We start from the raw sequence: 15434 nt of genomic DNA on the forward strand, positions 1-15434 counted from the left end.
TATAAATATAATCGCATGTGGGTTTAGGGTTTTAGAAAATTCAATAAAACCTATTTACGTAACAGAGTTCTACAAAGAATAGTGAGATATAGAGAGAGAAAAGAGAGGAGGTTGAGACCAAGGTTGGACCAAGAAGGAGGAAGGAAAGGTGTTTTTGGGGTTGAACCAAGGCATTGGAGGAGCAGACTTGCAGTATAGGACACGAACATAGCTTACAGAGACGGTGAATTAGAATTTCAAATCTGAAATTCAAAGGCAAGTTCTGTTTTTCTCTCTCCCATTAATTCGTGTTCTGTGCATGACTAGTTGGACTCCAGGGATTTAATAAATGCTAAAACGGTTGTAAATAAACATAATAACATGTTTTGTGCAAATAGGAATTTATGTTTAATCTCGTGAATTAATTGTTTTGCATGATCTTACTATTCTGTTTTTGTTTTCTTCTATGGGTTACGATTAAGCTTTGATGGTTGAGATTAGGGATGCGACTTGATGCCTTGTAACTAATCTGGGACTGAGTTTGAACTCTAGAACAAATTCTTAGAACATGATTTAGTTGCACTAAATTAAACTGAAATAAATTTCTGTTGGAACTTGCTTAAAATTGGACAACAGAGGTTTTGTAATCGTAGCTTTAAAGCTTGTGTTCCATGCATGTTTTAGTTGAATATCAGTGGTTTAATATGTGCCTAGGACTGAGCTTGAACTTAGAACAAAGTTTTAGAAACACCTCAGAGGCTCTGTAATCACCGGAGCTGGAGAAGATGAAGCTAGAACGGGCAAAAGGCTACTGAAGGGGATTGAGCAGGCTCTAAAAAGCCTTAGAGTCGGCTCAAAGGCAAAGGAGCCGGCTCTATCTTTGTTTGGAGCCGGCTCAATGCTAATGGAGCCGGCTCCAAGTGGAAAATTGAGCAGGCTCAATGTTTAATTTGAGCCTGCTCTCTTTTATTGCGCACATATTTGGTTTTAAGGGGTTGTTTGGCTGTGCAGTGTTTTCTGAAGCCGTTTAAAAGCTACTGTGAGATGTAATTAAATGTTAGGGACTTAAATAAATGTTTAAAACATTTAATGCCATAATGGTTTAAGGGTAGGAGCAATGAACAGATCAAATAATGGCTATACGTTGCACTGTTTTTGCTAGGTTTATATAATTGGAACTTGGCAAAGTTTTTATATATAATTCAATTATATATAACCCTATATTGTTACTGTGTTATAAGTATGGTAAATTAATTATATTTATCTATACTTAGTTGGATTTAAATTGACATTTAACGTGTTTAATATGTATCAATTTATTGGTTGTTTTGGAGGATTCAAATGCTATGTCTTATTCTAGCTGTTTAAATGATTGGAGCATGATATTTAGGTTCTGTAGTGAATACCTAATATTGATATATGTATGAATTTATACCAATGCATATACTGGAGGATGGTTGTTGATTATATAGTGTTGTTTTAATAACTATGCTATATGGAGAATTTGTATGTACCGGTATGGGACGGTGACATACTAGGTATGGATTAGTCAAACATTAAATCCTACCTAATTTGGATTAAGGTATGGATTAACCCTATGAGTTAAGTCCATCACCTACTTGTGTCATATCAATCAAATAATTAAATGACTTAATATGGTTTCAGGATGGATTTGTTTTACATTTATCAAACCACTTTTCAGATGGTTGATATTTTGTAATAGGAGGACACGGACTTTATATATTTATTATATGTGTCATGGTATGAGCTTGAGTCTCAGGACCATGGTTAGGGTGCGTATATTGCCTAGGATGGATAGCTGGACAGAGGTGTTGTTCCCTGGTAGGTCTAGATACACATGACCACAGTATGTGCGATTTGCATGGTATCTCTATTCAGGCTGAGATAGACCTTTTTGGACTAGTGAGCGTCCTATAGTGTGTACTTATACATATATGGACTACTCTAGATATTGTTGAGTCTTTCTAGTATGTATCTGCGTATCGGATTCCTGTTTGGATTGTAGTAGATCAGGACTTGCATGTGGGCCTGACCCACCCTTATATTTTTCAGGTACTCGTCAGTTCCAGGGTTAGAGTTTGATCGTACAGAGCAGATACAGACTTCTATTCTACCGACAACGTAGGACTTCTTTCCAGATATTAGATTTGGATTTTATCTTCAGTTTTCTTCCATGCAGTTTGGGATTTTATTAGGAGTCCACTAGAGATGGATTCCCGAATTGTTAAACTTATGGAGTTTGGATTGTCAAGGTTTAAATATTTATATTTGAGGATTTATTTTAGTTTCTTTCAGCTTAAATTTTATCTCTTTAATCACTTTTGTATTCAGTGTTCGTTTTAAAATATTAATTGTTTGGTATCTCTCGGATTTGGGCTTGGGCCTGATCAACCCGTGTCTCGGATCCGAGGGGTATCACAGCGGTGGCTGTCACCGATTATGGTGATGGTGGCGCCGGTGGCTATCACCGATTATAGTGATGGTGGCACCGATGGCGCAGATGTGGGAGGGAGGTATTGCTTAGCAATGCATCAAGGGCAATTATGTCATTTAAGTCTTCAGATTTTATATCAATTAAATGTTGAAGGGTAATATCGTCTTTTACCAACTTTTTAGGGGTTGTTTGGCTGAAATTTTTGATAGGGGGTGTCATTGTCCAAATACAAACTAACTTGTATATGAATGTCCTTATAACAAACCTCAAGGAGGCACCATTGTACTTTACCCTAATGTTACATACTCATTTTTAAGTCTCCACAAAGTTTTATTCAAAACCCATATCAATTTTACAAAATCATTGCTATAATTATTTATCTTTAGTACTCATTTAATAATAATATTGCAATGTATTTAGTTTATAAACACTCAATTTATTTGGAATAAAGTTATTAAGTAAATAATACTTCCTTTTTTGTAAAATTTCAACTGAAGACTTTCACTTTGATTTTATCATTTAATACAACCGAACCAATGAGATTCCACGTGCAATCACAGAAAATATAAGCATTTAAAAAATAAAGCAAGAACAAAAATGTGATTAAGACCATTGTTAGGTAAAACAACCAATCACATTAAAATAACGATCAATGTATGGTTTATTAAATACAAAGCTCAAATTTCAAAGATCCCCCTGCAACAGGTTTCTCTCCCCCTCCTTCAATGGGGTCATCATCATTCGTATACAAAACTTCAACGAGGGAAGAGAGAGAGAGAGAGAGAGGGGGGGAGAGAGTCTCTAATGGCTGTGTCTCAGATTGGAGAAGAAGCCCGGACTCATTCTAAACCTATCTGTGCTTACTGTAACCATCTCTTCCTCGATCTCGTTCTCGCTCCCTCGATCCTCTCGAATGCCTGGCCTCTTCTTCCCACTCCATTACGTTTGCCGCCGGCGGTGATGCCTCGTACCTCGAGGGCCTCCTCTTGAAATGCCGCTCGTCGTCGCTCGAATCATAATCCACAGCAACACTCGCACTCTTCCTTGATGTCGCTGCCGGTGCCGGCTTCTTCAGAGAGGAAGAAGAAGTCTTGTAGTCTTCGTGATAGCCATTTGAAGTCGCCTTGTGGTGACCAGATGAGGCAGAGGCACTGACCAGAGCTTCCGACGAGAGCTTTCGCTTCTTGGAGGCAGCCGCTGCTGCTGCTGCTGCTTCTTCTTCGGGGAAGCTGATCCGAGAGAAGACACTGGCCTTCTGCTTTCGGTCTGCTGCTGTTGTTGTCGTGGTGGTGGTTCTGGGCGGTGGATCTATGGGTGCTGAGGGAGGTTTAGATGATAAAGAGTCTGGACGGTGGTGGGTGTGGTGGTGGTCACGGTGATAGTCGTAGTCGGATTTCCTTTTGGAGGAAGGGCGCGGTGGCTCCAAGTCCCGGATGGGGCGTTCCGGCGATGGCTTCTCAGATCGTTGGCGATAGTGGTGGTGGTCTGTCCCCGATGTTTGGTGGATGGGCTTTTGCTGCAACAGGAAGGAAACAAACCGTATTTAGATTTTTATATATACATAAATATTTATCAGGGAATCATCAACATATATAAGTACAAAAAATTGGCAAAAAAAAAAAATACATAAAAGAGAAGAAAAAGTCCAAAACGCAAGGCGTTGACCTACCACGTGTTTCTATCTTTATTTATTTTCTTTTTTTATTTCTCTACATTTCAGTATTTCAGTCTCTCTTTTTTCGTTCTTTTTAAATCTCTCGACACACCAAATGGGACATTTTTTTTTCACGAAAAAAAAAAAAAAAAAAAAATTCTTAATGTACCGTATCAAAACTACAAAAGTCCACAATGTTTTATAATAAAAATTAAATTTATAGATTAAAATAAAATCGTGGTAATTTAGTGGTTTATTCTCCAATTCTGGTGAAAAATATTCAAGTCCTCCGCGGGGCGGGGCGGGGCGGGGCGGGGGACGCATCTTCAGACCCCAGCACATCATTTTTCAGAAGTAAATTAGTGAATTCAGGTGAATCATTTATCAACTTTCTTTATTTTTTTTAATTTTTATTTATAAAAAAAAAAAAAAAAAACCAATATTTATGACCTTCAGAGCACCATTCCAACAAACAAATAACTAAGCTAGTTTACATGCAAGACTAAATGCATTAAAACTAAAACTGTGCGTAAATCATGAACCTAACCCAATCTCATGGAACATTAGAATTAGTTAATCAAGCTTTTGCATCCAATTACTTCTCTTTGTAACTTTATTTTGAGCTTATGAAATAGAAGGTGAAAAAATATACATAAATCAAAACAAGCAGTAGCAATTTACTATACAGAAAAATCCAAGTAGCTCGTCAGTCCGTAGATTTGCACCACAAATTAAGCAAATATTTTAGTTGCACCACAGTGCAGTATGTGCGCATTCATTTCAACAGTGCATGACATCAATTGGTACTTCAAACACTTCATAGTTTAGTAAGACAGCGAAGCCCCTAGGTTCAACGCCCATCAACCACCGTAGTCAAATGCACTTCTCCAGCCAAGGCTCAAATTTTGAATCTAAAATTTTTCTATTGGTCATCAAGTCAGAAAATTGAATTTTAAGTCATAAGGCCCCATCAGAAGCTGATGAACCTTGGGTAAACTCTTATATAACTTAAAATACATCTATGTGCAACCCCTTCTCCATTTCCAACTTAAAGCTCCATCTTACCGGGGAGTAGTTCGGAAAAGAAACAGAAACTAATATTTACATGAAATGGTTTTTCACAAAAAACCCAGGTTCTCGTTTCTTTTCCTACAAATTCTCAGCAATCAAATGGAGCATTAAGTCAAAAAAAAAAAAAAACACAACAAAAAACACAGAAAAAATATTATTTCAAAAAAATATTTAGTGTTTTTAAAAAGATTTTGAATTATTTCAATCCTGACTTCAGGAATAAATGGGATTTTCTTCTTTCTTGACAGTGGAGAAGTGGAAATAATTCTCTTGCCAAACTGTCTTTCACGGATTGGTCCTGCCAATTTGTTGCTTGCAAACAAGGAGTCTACCAGCTGCAGTACACTAATAAAAAAAGGAGAAATTTGGACAACAAAAAGACATACAGATTTTGGTTTCAATGAAGATACATCGCCACTGCTGCTCACTTCCTTACTGAACAACTCCCTGCTGTAAAAGGAATAAAATTTTATAATCACATAATGATATAAATTTCTAAATAACTAATTTACATGGACAATGCAAAGCAAATGATCATATATGACAAGACAGACAATAATGAATTACAAAGTACAAAAAAACAATCTATCCTTGCTCAATCGATTCCAACACGTTATATGGGAAGAGTTCTCCGCCACAAGCTAGAACACTGGAGTAGACATACAAATCCACTTTCACAAAAGAAACTAAACGTACAATTCTTCCAAAGATATTTTAAAAAAAAAAAAAATGAGAGAGGACTAGTGATCAACTAAGTTTTCAACTATAGTTTGACATAACATTAACCAAGATATGCCAGCGAGAAGGAACAGATACGAAGCTGGATCTAGTGTATCATGCACCAACTCAGTGGCTTTAAGCATGGTACAATCTAGGTAAGCTCATCGAAATTGCCAACTTGACACAATAGCTAGATTTGAATTGAGAAGAGACCCCTTGTGTGCAATTCATAGACTAAAAGAACATGTTTGTAAACCACAAACTGCCACTTCGCTAACTCAGTGGCCTAAAGCATGGCACAATCTACTTACTATCTAGGCAAGCTCATCCAAATTGCTGACTTTGTCACATTAACTAGATTTAAATGTGAGAAGAGATCACTTGAAGTTCAAAACTTCGACTCTCCGAACATATTCGCGAACCAAAAATTGCTATTTCACCTTGAAGACACTTACACTTGGCCTCTGGCTATCATACTGTTAGCAGATTCAACAAAACAAAATAAAAACAACTCCTAAAGGCTACTCAAGACAATGATATTCATCTGGTTCTAATCAATTTATCTTTAGGGAAAAAAGATTCGCATGTAGATCTGAAATAAATAAACTGAAGATCGAAATCTACTTAAAAAACCTAAAGGAAACATCACCTTACAACACATTAGCACATTGCATCCAACAAAGTACCACCACCACAAAGGAAAGCAGAACAGTCAAGACTAACCTTTCACCCCGTCTCTCAAATTCACGTTTCCTCCTTAGATCCGCTTTCCGAGCCTCAAATTCCTCTCTGCTCAAGATGGGTCCAGCCTGCATGCCCATCCCGAATTCTGCGAGATCCCTATAATTGATAAAGAAAATTATCACACAATCAGCAAAATATTATGTGACATATGTTCAACAAAAAATTTCTATCCAATTGAAGACGTACAAAGGCTTAATAAAAACTAAATACATGCAGCATTATTAATCAACCCAATCAACAATCCGGTAAAACACATTCCATCCGCACCACTTATCCAAAAACACATACAGATACACCCAATCCCCCCCCTTCCCTTTTGGATGTGTGGGTGTGTGTGTGTGTGTGTGTGTGTGTGTGTGAGAGAGAGAGAGAGAGAGAGAGAGAGAGGAGAGTCAATTAAGAAACATAGAAGCATACCTTTGTGGTGGTGGGGCCATAGGCCACATATAACCTTGTGCTCCAAAGGGGTCTGGTGGTAAGACCCCCCCAAATGGGACATCTAAAGGACCAAATCCATAACCCATATAAGGCATGGCACCAGCACCATAGGGCGCAGCATATCCTTCCATTCCAGGTTGCATGCCAGTCCAGTAAGGGTTATAGGCAGAAGGCCCCATAGGCATCATATAATTCTCAGCTGCAAAGTCTTGAGAAGCTTTCCACTGCATCTCTGTAGCTGGACGGCATCAATCAATTGAACGGAATGGTGTCAGCATCATCAAAACTAAAAACCCTCATTTGACTTGATGAAATTCAACAACCACGTAAAATTACATTCCTGAAACCAAATCATAACATACCATTTAAAGGCAAGCGAGCTTTCTTCTTCTTCTTTTTCTTTCCTGAAAGAAAATGTCAAAAAATATTAATGTCCGACTCCAACATATGAGAATTGATTTCTCTCTCAATCCATAGTTGCATTATTTTTAGATAATTCTTATGCAAGGTTCAATTTTACATGCATGTACCCATCCAGCTCCCAACACAATATGACATAGGACCCGGGAGTCCGGGACAAGATGCACTGGAATTTCACAGTATCAACGCAGCAGATACTAGTAAAATGTTGAGAAAGGCAAAACAATCCATATATTGGCTATAAATTAATAGAGTATCAATAAAACTTTGAATTACTTGCCTGCCTCATCAGAGACTGGCTTTTGCTGCACTTCTTCATCAGGCAGTGGAGCACTACCCTGCGATGCTGGTTCCTTCACACTCATTGATCCATGTATAGCTTCAGTAACATCTGCAACTTTGGAATTCCTCCCTTTCTCCAAGGTTTGCTGGGGAGCATTAACAGTCATACCATGTTCTGTAGTCTCCTTTACTTTTGGAGTCTCTTCAATTTGAGGCAATGTCACTTGCTCTGCCTTTGAGGCCGCTGACAGCGTAGGGGATGGAATCTTAGGCAGTGGACAGCGGGCCGACTCCATATCTGAAGGGGAAAAGGAGTATTATAACGCAACAAGATGGTTGCAACTTGTAACTCAAAACATAACAGACTCACTAGGATAAGATCTTAAGACAACAGAAATATCAATAAAAAAACACACCTTGAGCTTGGAAAGCACTGCCAGCGTTTTCTGCACTGCTGTTATTGGACTCCAAAATCCTATTGATAGTATCCCTGAGTGTTCTATTGGGTAAAAGATCATCTGCGAGTATATTTGTGGCACCACATACACACATCGACTTAGAGATGATGTGGTCTCTTATGCCTGGGAGTTGAATTTAGTAATCAGAATTTGAAGATCAAAGACTAGAAGTGTCAATTAACAACAGAGATATGCATTGCATAAACATGCACGAACAAAAATCCTAACTACCATAACTTAACAAACCAAAAAGAAGGCACACATTCACTCTAATTACAGAGTTCCCGGGAGCTTTTCCTCAATTGCCAAAGATTTTTTTCCTACTTGTTTTATGGCGTACACCAATGGTGCCCACCTTGGTGCAAGATCGTTACCCCATACACAATCTACACCCCCAAGTCCTGTACTGGGCAACACTGGTAAAACAAACCCATGGAATCTAGACCCAAGGGAGGTGAGTTGAACCAAGGTCCCCCACTTCATGAGGCGTGGTTCTTGGTCACCTGCTTTACCCATTTTGGGTTGATGCCAAATAATTTTTAAAAGACCAATATCAAACAGTTGCTTTGAATAAAATAACATAAAATAAAAAGAAAGAAGAAGAATAAAACAAGAATCAAGGACAAAAAATAAAATAAAATAAAATAAACTCTAGGCTAACAGACATCCAGAAAGTTAAAACCCGCCGATTTGCATGATCAGAATGCACAATTAGTGCATATGGCATATACAACAGTAAGAAATCTTACATTTATCACAAAAACTATTGAAACAACACTTGCTTGTCAGCACAGCATCTTTCATTACTTCTTTACACAATGGGCAGTGAAGTTCTGGTGGAAGATCGCCAACAGGACGAGTGGAAGGTAACCCCTCAATTTCCTTTTCAAAAGCAGCCCTATATAAATTACAATGATTAAAATGAATCTTCTAAACCACAAGAAAGTCTTCCTTACGATACAAAGAAATGAGAGAGAGAGAGAGATCAGCTTACTCATTTGGCCTCAAAACAGCAACAGCACCACTCGGTAATGCATATGAGCCATCTGGAGTAGCCATCAACATAGATTTCGGAATACCAGTGGGAGGTTTCACTCTTTTAATGTCAAAATTAGGATCACCATTTGTGGGGCAGTGCTGAATAAAATGCCCTGAATAATAACATTCCACAATTGAATATATTTTCACCACAGAGTTGCATTTCAACCAACAAAATAACTTCTTCTTCCTCTTTTTCTATCAAATAATTTAAATAAATCATCAAAGGCATGAACATACCAGGAACTTTGCACCTGTGACATGTGTAGCCCTGGGGAGGTGTTTTCCGCTCCAATCCTCGACCTTAAGAATTAAAACATAACTTTCAGCCTCAAAAGCATATATATATAACTTATTAATTTTACATTTTTTGGGTAGTGTAAGATTTTACAGTAAAGTGTAACTTATTAATTTTACATGAACATAAATCAGTTAAATTTCATGAAAATATATAAGAATTTCATTAGCAACCACACCATTAAAAATAAAACACCTCCAGAAAAAGAAAAAAACGGTACTCGTCAGCGCAGAACTCCACCAAGTAACATGATGCTATATATATTACATAAATAAATAGAAGATATTGCACAAATATACAAGGTATAAGATAATCACCAAAACCACGTCCGTTCATCATTCTTCCGCCCATGCCCCGTCCAAAACCTCTACCCGGTCCAAAGCCATTGGAAGCTTGACTGAACCAAAAATTACAAAAAATAAGATTCTAAAGAGCGATCATTTCCACATCAATTAACCAAAAGCAAATCATTACAATATTAGGTACAACAACAAAAGCAGTAAAAAATCTCACTGCTGCCAATCCAAAGCCGGAGTATCAATTAAAGCCTTGATCTTGCTGTCCTCGTCAGCTTTACTAGGAGGGGGGGCGTCCTGAATTGGATTGCTTGCTTGAACTGGTACGGCTTCAGGAATAGCATATAAATCATTCCCAAATTCATCCCATTCTGAATCTTCAAGCTACATACCCAACAAATGAATTAGTTATTACGCCCAGGCATGAGGACTGACTCCTGGATCCATAAAACAAATCCAAATTCTATCTAAAGAACCAATATAGAAGCTCAGAGCTTACATATTTCATTCCAGATGGATCAGCTCCCAAGAAGCTACTACTCTTTGCTGGTTGAGCATCCTCAGACATATTGTCCACCTTTGGCCTGTACACAAAGCACATATATCGAACTCAACCAAACACTCAGAATTTGTCGCTTATACGAAGATGATCATAGAATCATCAAATGGTTTACAAATGACAAAATGATAAGCACCACAAGAATCAGCCAGCAGGCTACCAGAAACAAGTGCAACCTTAAACTACCAACACAATGTATTTTATCTAACACAACCAATTTAACCAAAACAAATGGAATGCAACTGAGTGGTCAAAAAATCTAAAGGATTGAGGTAGTACTCGTCTTGTTCGGCAACTGGTTCAGTAACAATGTTCATTCGAGGCCGTCCAGGAACTCGGCGAATTAAAACAGAAGTATTTTTCGGAATCAACATTGCGTCATCGAGATACTCTGAAATTGCAACAGACAGAAAAATCTATAAACCACTGCAAATATATCCATATAACCACACATACAATTGACAAAAAATTTAATCCCCCAAAAGGCATGTTACGGTCCTAAAACAACAAATCAGCTAAACTATCCAACATAAACCGTCCATCAACCTGGTTACCAGTATCACACCAGTCAATTTGACCATAGCCCTAAAATGGGCCAAATTGACCTCACTATCGAAACAAACCACCTTGACCTTACTTACACTCAAGATAGGCAAGATTAAATATTTGCCCAAACAGGCCAGTTTGACCTTTCTCCCTGAATTAAGCAAGTTTGACAATAAAAACCATCCACAAAGTTCTAACTATTCAATAATAGCTAATCCCTCCACTCATGCCACACTCTTCTCTTGTGTTTCTTTCCAAAAGTGTGGGCCAGATTCAACACCCATAAACTTCTTGTACACAAGAGTGTTCATGAAACCAATCTATTACTAGAAAAACTTGTACTGTTCATGAACCAAATCTATTACTAGAAAAACTATTGATTTTGGAGATTGAATGAAAGAATACTTTTATTGTTAAAAATCGTATAAAACAACCAAAAATACAGAGGAAGGAATAGACTCAAACTAGAATATTAAACCAACCTTCATTAGTCTGAGCGTTGGTGACAACAAGGTCAAAATCAGTACCCCTGCCCAAATGCTTGGATTCAAATATTTTTTCTTTCAAATTGGCAACTGATATGAAATGACCGTCGATTGGAATAAAGTCATAATCTTTTGCACTTTTGAACTTATAATACACAGACATATTTCTTTTAAATTTTTTTTCCCTCTGCTAAAAAAATATAGAGAAAGAAAGAACGAACACAAGGCCCTAAATAACCAAAGGCCGTCAAATAAAAATCAAGGCCTGATATTGAATGAAACAACAATATATAAAAAGTACAAAAATTTAGCTCTTTTTTTGTTTTCTAATTCTCTTCAATAACACGAGAGAGATCAAACCAACGAATGAACTTCTCAAACCGCAAATCAACCGGTCCTTCAATCCCAAAAGATCTCTTCAAAGCCGAATACTTCAATCACCGATCCAATCTTCAACTCGTACAGGTAAAAGAAGGCCTCCAAAGAAATATACACCGATTGCAAAGAATTGAATCAGATCGAACAGATTGCAGCGATTTGAATCAGATCGAACCGATCGCAGCGATTTGAATCAGATCGAACCGATCGCAGCGAGAGTCGAAGAAGCCCTAACGTCCCGAAGCCGAATCGCGGCGAGATACAACTCCTCAGATCGACGACGAAATCCAAATACCCAAATGATTTGAAGCTTCAAAAACCGATCAGATCAACGATAATCGACTATTCTTCAGATCGATTGCCGTTCACCTAAGTCTCGAATCAATCGCCGGTTGCCTTCCAAGAAAAAACACGAACTCGAGAGAGTCCAGACGATTTGAGCATCAAAAATTCATTGAAAATCGACAATTGATACCAGAGATTGGACAAATTTTTGAACGATTTTGATGTTGAAACCCTAGAACCCAAAGAGGTCCGGAACTAGGGATTGGGTTGCGTAACAGGAAAGCTATAGAGAGAGGGTGAGAAGCTGAGGGCGGTGAGAGCTTCGGTTATCGATTTTAGGAATATATTGAATATATACACAATATTAAAGGCGGTAATTTATTACACGCTTGTGTCACGTGAGCCGTTACCGGTTAAATTTTTGTTTCTCCAACAAGAAAAAAATAAATAGATAAAACAATAAATAACAAGTAAAAATTTAGGATCTATTAATTTATCTATTAAATTATTTTATCTATTTATTATAAAAATTATTTTACCTGTTAAAAATACATAGATAAGAAGTAAAAAATTTTGTTTGATTTAGTTTTTTCAAAATTTTACTTAAATTTATTTGATTAATTTGTTTTTTAAAACTTTTTTTTAAAAAAATTAAGTAAAAAAAGTATGTTTGATTCAGTGTGTTCAAAAAAATTATAAGAGATAGTAAGTTACATATAGCTCAGTTCGACAATGTTTCAAGATAAATCAGAACGAATCGATTTTACACTTAATCTGATAGTACATTGAAATCAAACCAAATCATAAAAGAGCAATTTTGTTCATTTTGGAACTTCAAGAACCTCGTAAGAAACTAATGTAATAACACATTATTAAATTTTTAAAAAGCCATGCTGATATGGTGGTACCTGAATTTTAATATTAGAATATAACATTGAATGTAAAAATGAGAGTAAAAATATTATTAGTAAAATATATAACATTGAATGAAATTTTTGGATTGTACTTTAATAATAATATATAATATTGGATGAACAATATAGAGTTGTACTTTAGTAATAAGCATGCCTAATATTATAATATAACATCAAACGCATACATTTTTTTCATTACGATGGTACATAGATAAGTCTCTCCAAGCGAGTCCGAGTCAGAATTTTGATTTGGGGGCATATTGATATATGATAAAAATAAAATTTTTAGTATAAAAATAAAAATTTTACTGAGAAGTTTGAAGGGAAAGAATTTAGAGTTTGATTAAAAAAAGTGAATGCAATTTTTTTGAAAAAAAAATATAAAAATGAATAATAAGATAAAAATGAATAAAAGAACAACATTTCTCTTGTACCTTTATACATAATTTTCATATTATTTTTAAAAAGCTGCATTTATGAAATGACCAAATAGGACATAAGCTACATTCCGGACACATTTATACCGTGGCTGACTGGCCTTCGCCGTCATCGGTGTCGCCTTGCCAGTGAGCTCCATACTCTCGTGAAATTGACATGGATTTTTTATGTGATTGGACAGACCAGTAGAGATAGGAGAGTGTGTTTTGCTCGTGAAAAAGAAGAGGAAGACGATTGGTGAGACAACCTATCGTCGCCAACAGTGAACGTGGAGAAGATTCGTCAGAGCAATAGCCCCCCATAATGTATTTACTAATTTTTTATTTTATTTTTGGATTGGGCTAAAAATACCTAGTAAAAATAAATAAATAAAAATAAAAAATAAAATTTGGGAGGCTCAAGCCCCTTTAGCCCCACCTTTGGATCCGCACAGTAGGAGGCGGGCTTGATGGTGGCGACTAACGAGGCGTCGATGCCCATGAACAATCGAGAGGCAGTGTAGTCGTCTTCCTCCTCTTCGTATTCTCCCAAAACCCTAAAGTCTTCTTCAACATGGTGATTGGCGGTGCATCGGTCGACCGGATATTGATGGAGTTGTACGCAGACACCACTCCCCGCACCGCCGAGAACTTCCAAGCCCTCTGCACCGATGGCAAGTCCATCTGCAGCTCCAAGTTCGCCGATTGGAGGGAAAACGGTCTCGTTATCGAAGTCAAAGACCAACGATCACTATCGTCTGTGGCCACGCCTCAGCTGTAGACAATATCCTCACGCTGAGCCAGGACTATGTTGTTCCCACCACCGCCACCACCACTGCCACCGCCACACAGCAGATCTAACTCATGACCTCATCTCACCGTCGTCTGTGACCACGCCTCAGCCGCCGGTGAAGACATTTACCGAGTTGTTTCGGTAAGTATTGCAGAAAGATTGAAGGTCTTTGATTGAATTGGTACCCATGGACTCCGAAGGAGCATAATACAAACTCTTTCTTTCTCTGCGTAGTGGTGAAATTGGGAATGGCGGTGGTGGCGGTAGTGGCGGCTATGGCCGTTGTAATGGTGGTTAAGATGGTGGCTCTGCAGATTTAGGGCTAGAACATAAGTAGAGGACATTTTTGAAAGAATAAAGGCAAAAGTGCAAAAAAAACCACTGAACTACTCATTTTGTTGCAAATACCCCCCTGAACTACAAAAGGTTGCAAATACTCCCCCTGAGACTCACCGAATCAATTTTTCTGGCATGTGTAAAGTCACGTGCCTGTTAAAATTATAATAATGCCCAAACTGCCCTTTTAATATATATATATTGTGATAATTATATGTCTGATGGCCCCACTCCGTACACAGTGTATTTTCCTATATATATATATATATAGATTTAATAGTGCATAGACACTGAATCTTTGATGATACAAAATAGGGTCGGTCTTCTTATTATTTCTCAAAATAATTCTACTGCCCTTTTTCATCAAACCCGCTAGAATACTTGTCTGTGTTAGAATTATTTCTCAAAATAATTCTACTGTCCTTTTTCATCAAACCCGCTAGAATACTTGTTTGTGTCAGAAATTCCATGTTCTTGGTTATGTTTGGTAAAGGCAATTGCTGTATAAGAGCGCATAGGTGGCAAGTTGAATCACCCGAACCAAATATACAATCGGAACTGAAGAAAGATCTGATGATCAAAATGGGCTTCTAATGCCCTTTGACTAAATACCCAAAGAAAGCAGCGATCGAAGTTAGTGGGAACAGATCTGTAGGAACCGTCAAGCTGTGATTAAGCATCACCCTTCACTAAAGCCTTACACATGGTTTTTTTAAGATTCTCCTTCCCTGGGACCTAAAACAAAGGATCCATTGAGAGAAAATATTGCTGGTTCTAATATAGAAAGATGATCAATTTGTGGAATTGTTACAAAAACTCCAGAGATGAAATTTCCCTAATTTTTAATGGAAACCCCAACCCTAAACGCA

At 37.4% G+C, this 15434-nt stretch overlaps 1 protein-coding gene across 2 annotated transcripts; it reads right to left on the reverse strand.

The window, feature by feature from the left end:
* Positions 1 to 3015: 3015 nt before the first annotated feature.
* LOC132304082 (E3 ubiquitin ligase PARAQUAT TOLERANCE 3-like) lies at positions 3016 to 12437 on the reverse strand. Of its 2 annotated transcripts, none has more exons than XM_059801606.1 (15): positions 11441 to 12437; positions 10692 to 10803; positions 10353 to 10437; positions 10071 to 10237; positions 9875 to 9954; positions 9500 to 9562; positions 9216 to 9372; positions 8971 to 9119; positions 8180 to 8344; positions 7762 to 8061; positions 7424 to 7465; positions 7041 to 7299; positions 6603 to 6719; positions 5546 to 5606; positions 3016 to 3950 (listed from the first exon to the last, which is right to left on the reverse strand). In XM_059801606.1, the coding sequence occupies exons 1-15, from the start codon at positions 11604 to 11606 to the stop codon at positions 3285 to 3287; spliced, it is 2589 nt and encodes an 862-aa protein (XP_059657589.1). In that variant the 5' UTR covers positions 11607 to 12437; the 3' UTR covers positions 3016 to 3284. The 2 variants fall into 2 exon arrangements, with proteins under 2 accessions (XP_059657589.1, XP_059657588.1); XM_059801605.1 differs by having other exon boundaries at positions 5546 to 5609.
* Positions 12438 to 15434: the final 2997 nt, after the last annotated feature.

Source organism: Cornus florida, unplaced genomic scaffold (assembly GCF_030987335.1).
Source record: "Cornus florida cultivar Cherokee Brave unplaced genomic scaffold, ASM3098733v1 CherokeeBrave_3.0.0_Hap2_Chr04, whole genome shotgun sequence".
NCBI lineage: Eukaryota > Viridiplantae > Streptophyta > Magnoliopsida > Cornales > Cornaceae > Cornus > Cornus florida.

Coding starts and splice junctions, on each gene's coding strand:
- LOC132304082 (XM_059801605.1), bottom strand. CDS start 11,606: ATGTCTGTGTATTATAAGTTCAAAAGTGCAAAAGATTATGACTTTATT. Junction 9,120..9,215: donor GCTGTTTTGAGGCCAAATGA/GTAAGCTGATCT, acceptor TAATTTATATAG/GGCTGCTTTTGAAAAGGAAA. Junction 3,951..5,545: donor CTTCATTGAAACCAAAATCT/GTATGTCTTTTT, acceptor TTCCTGTTGCAG/CAAAAGCCCATCCACCAAAC.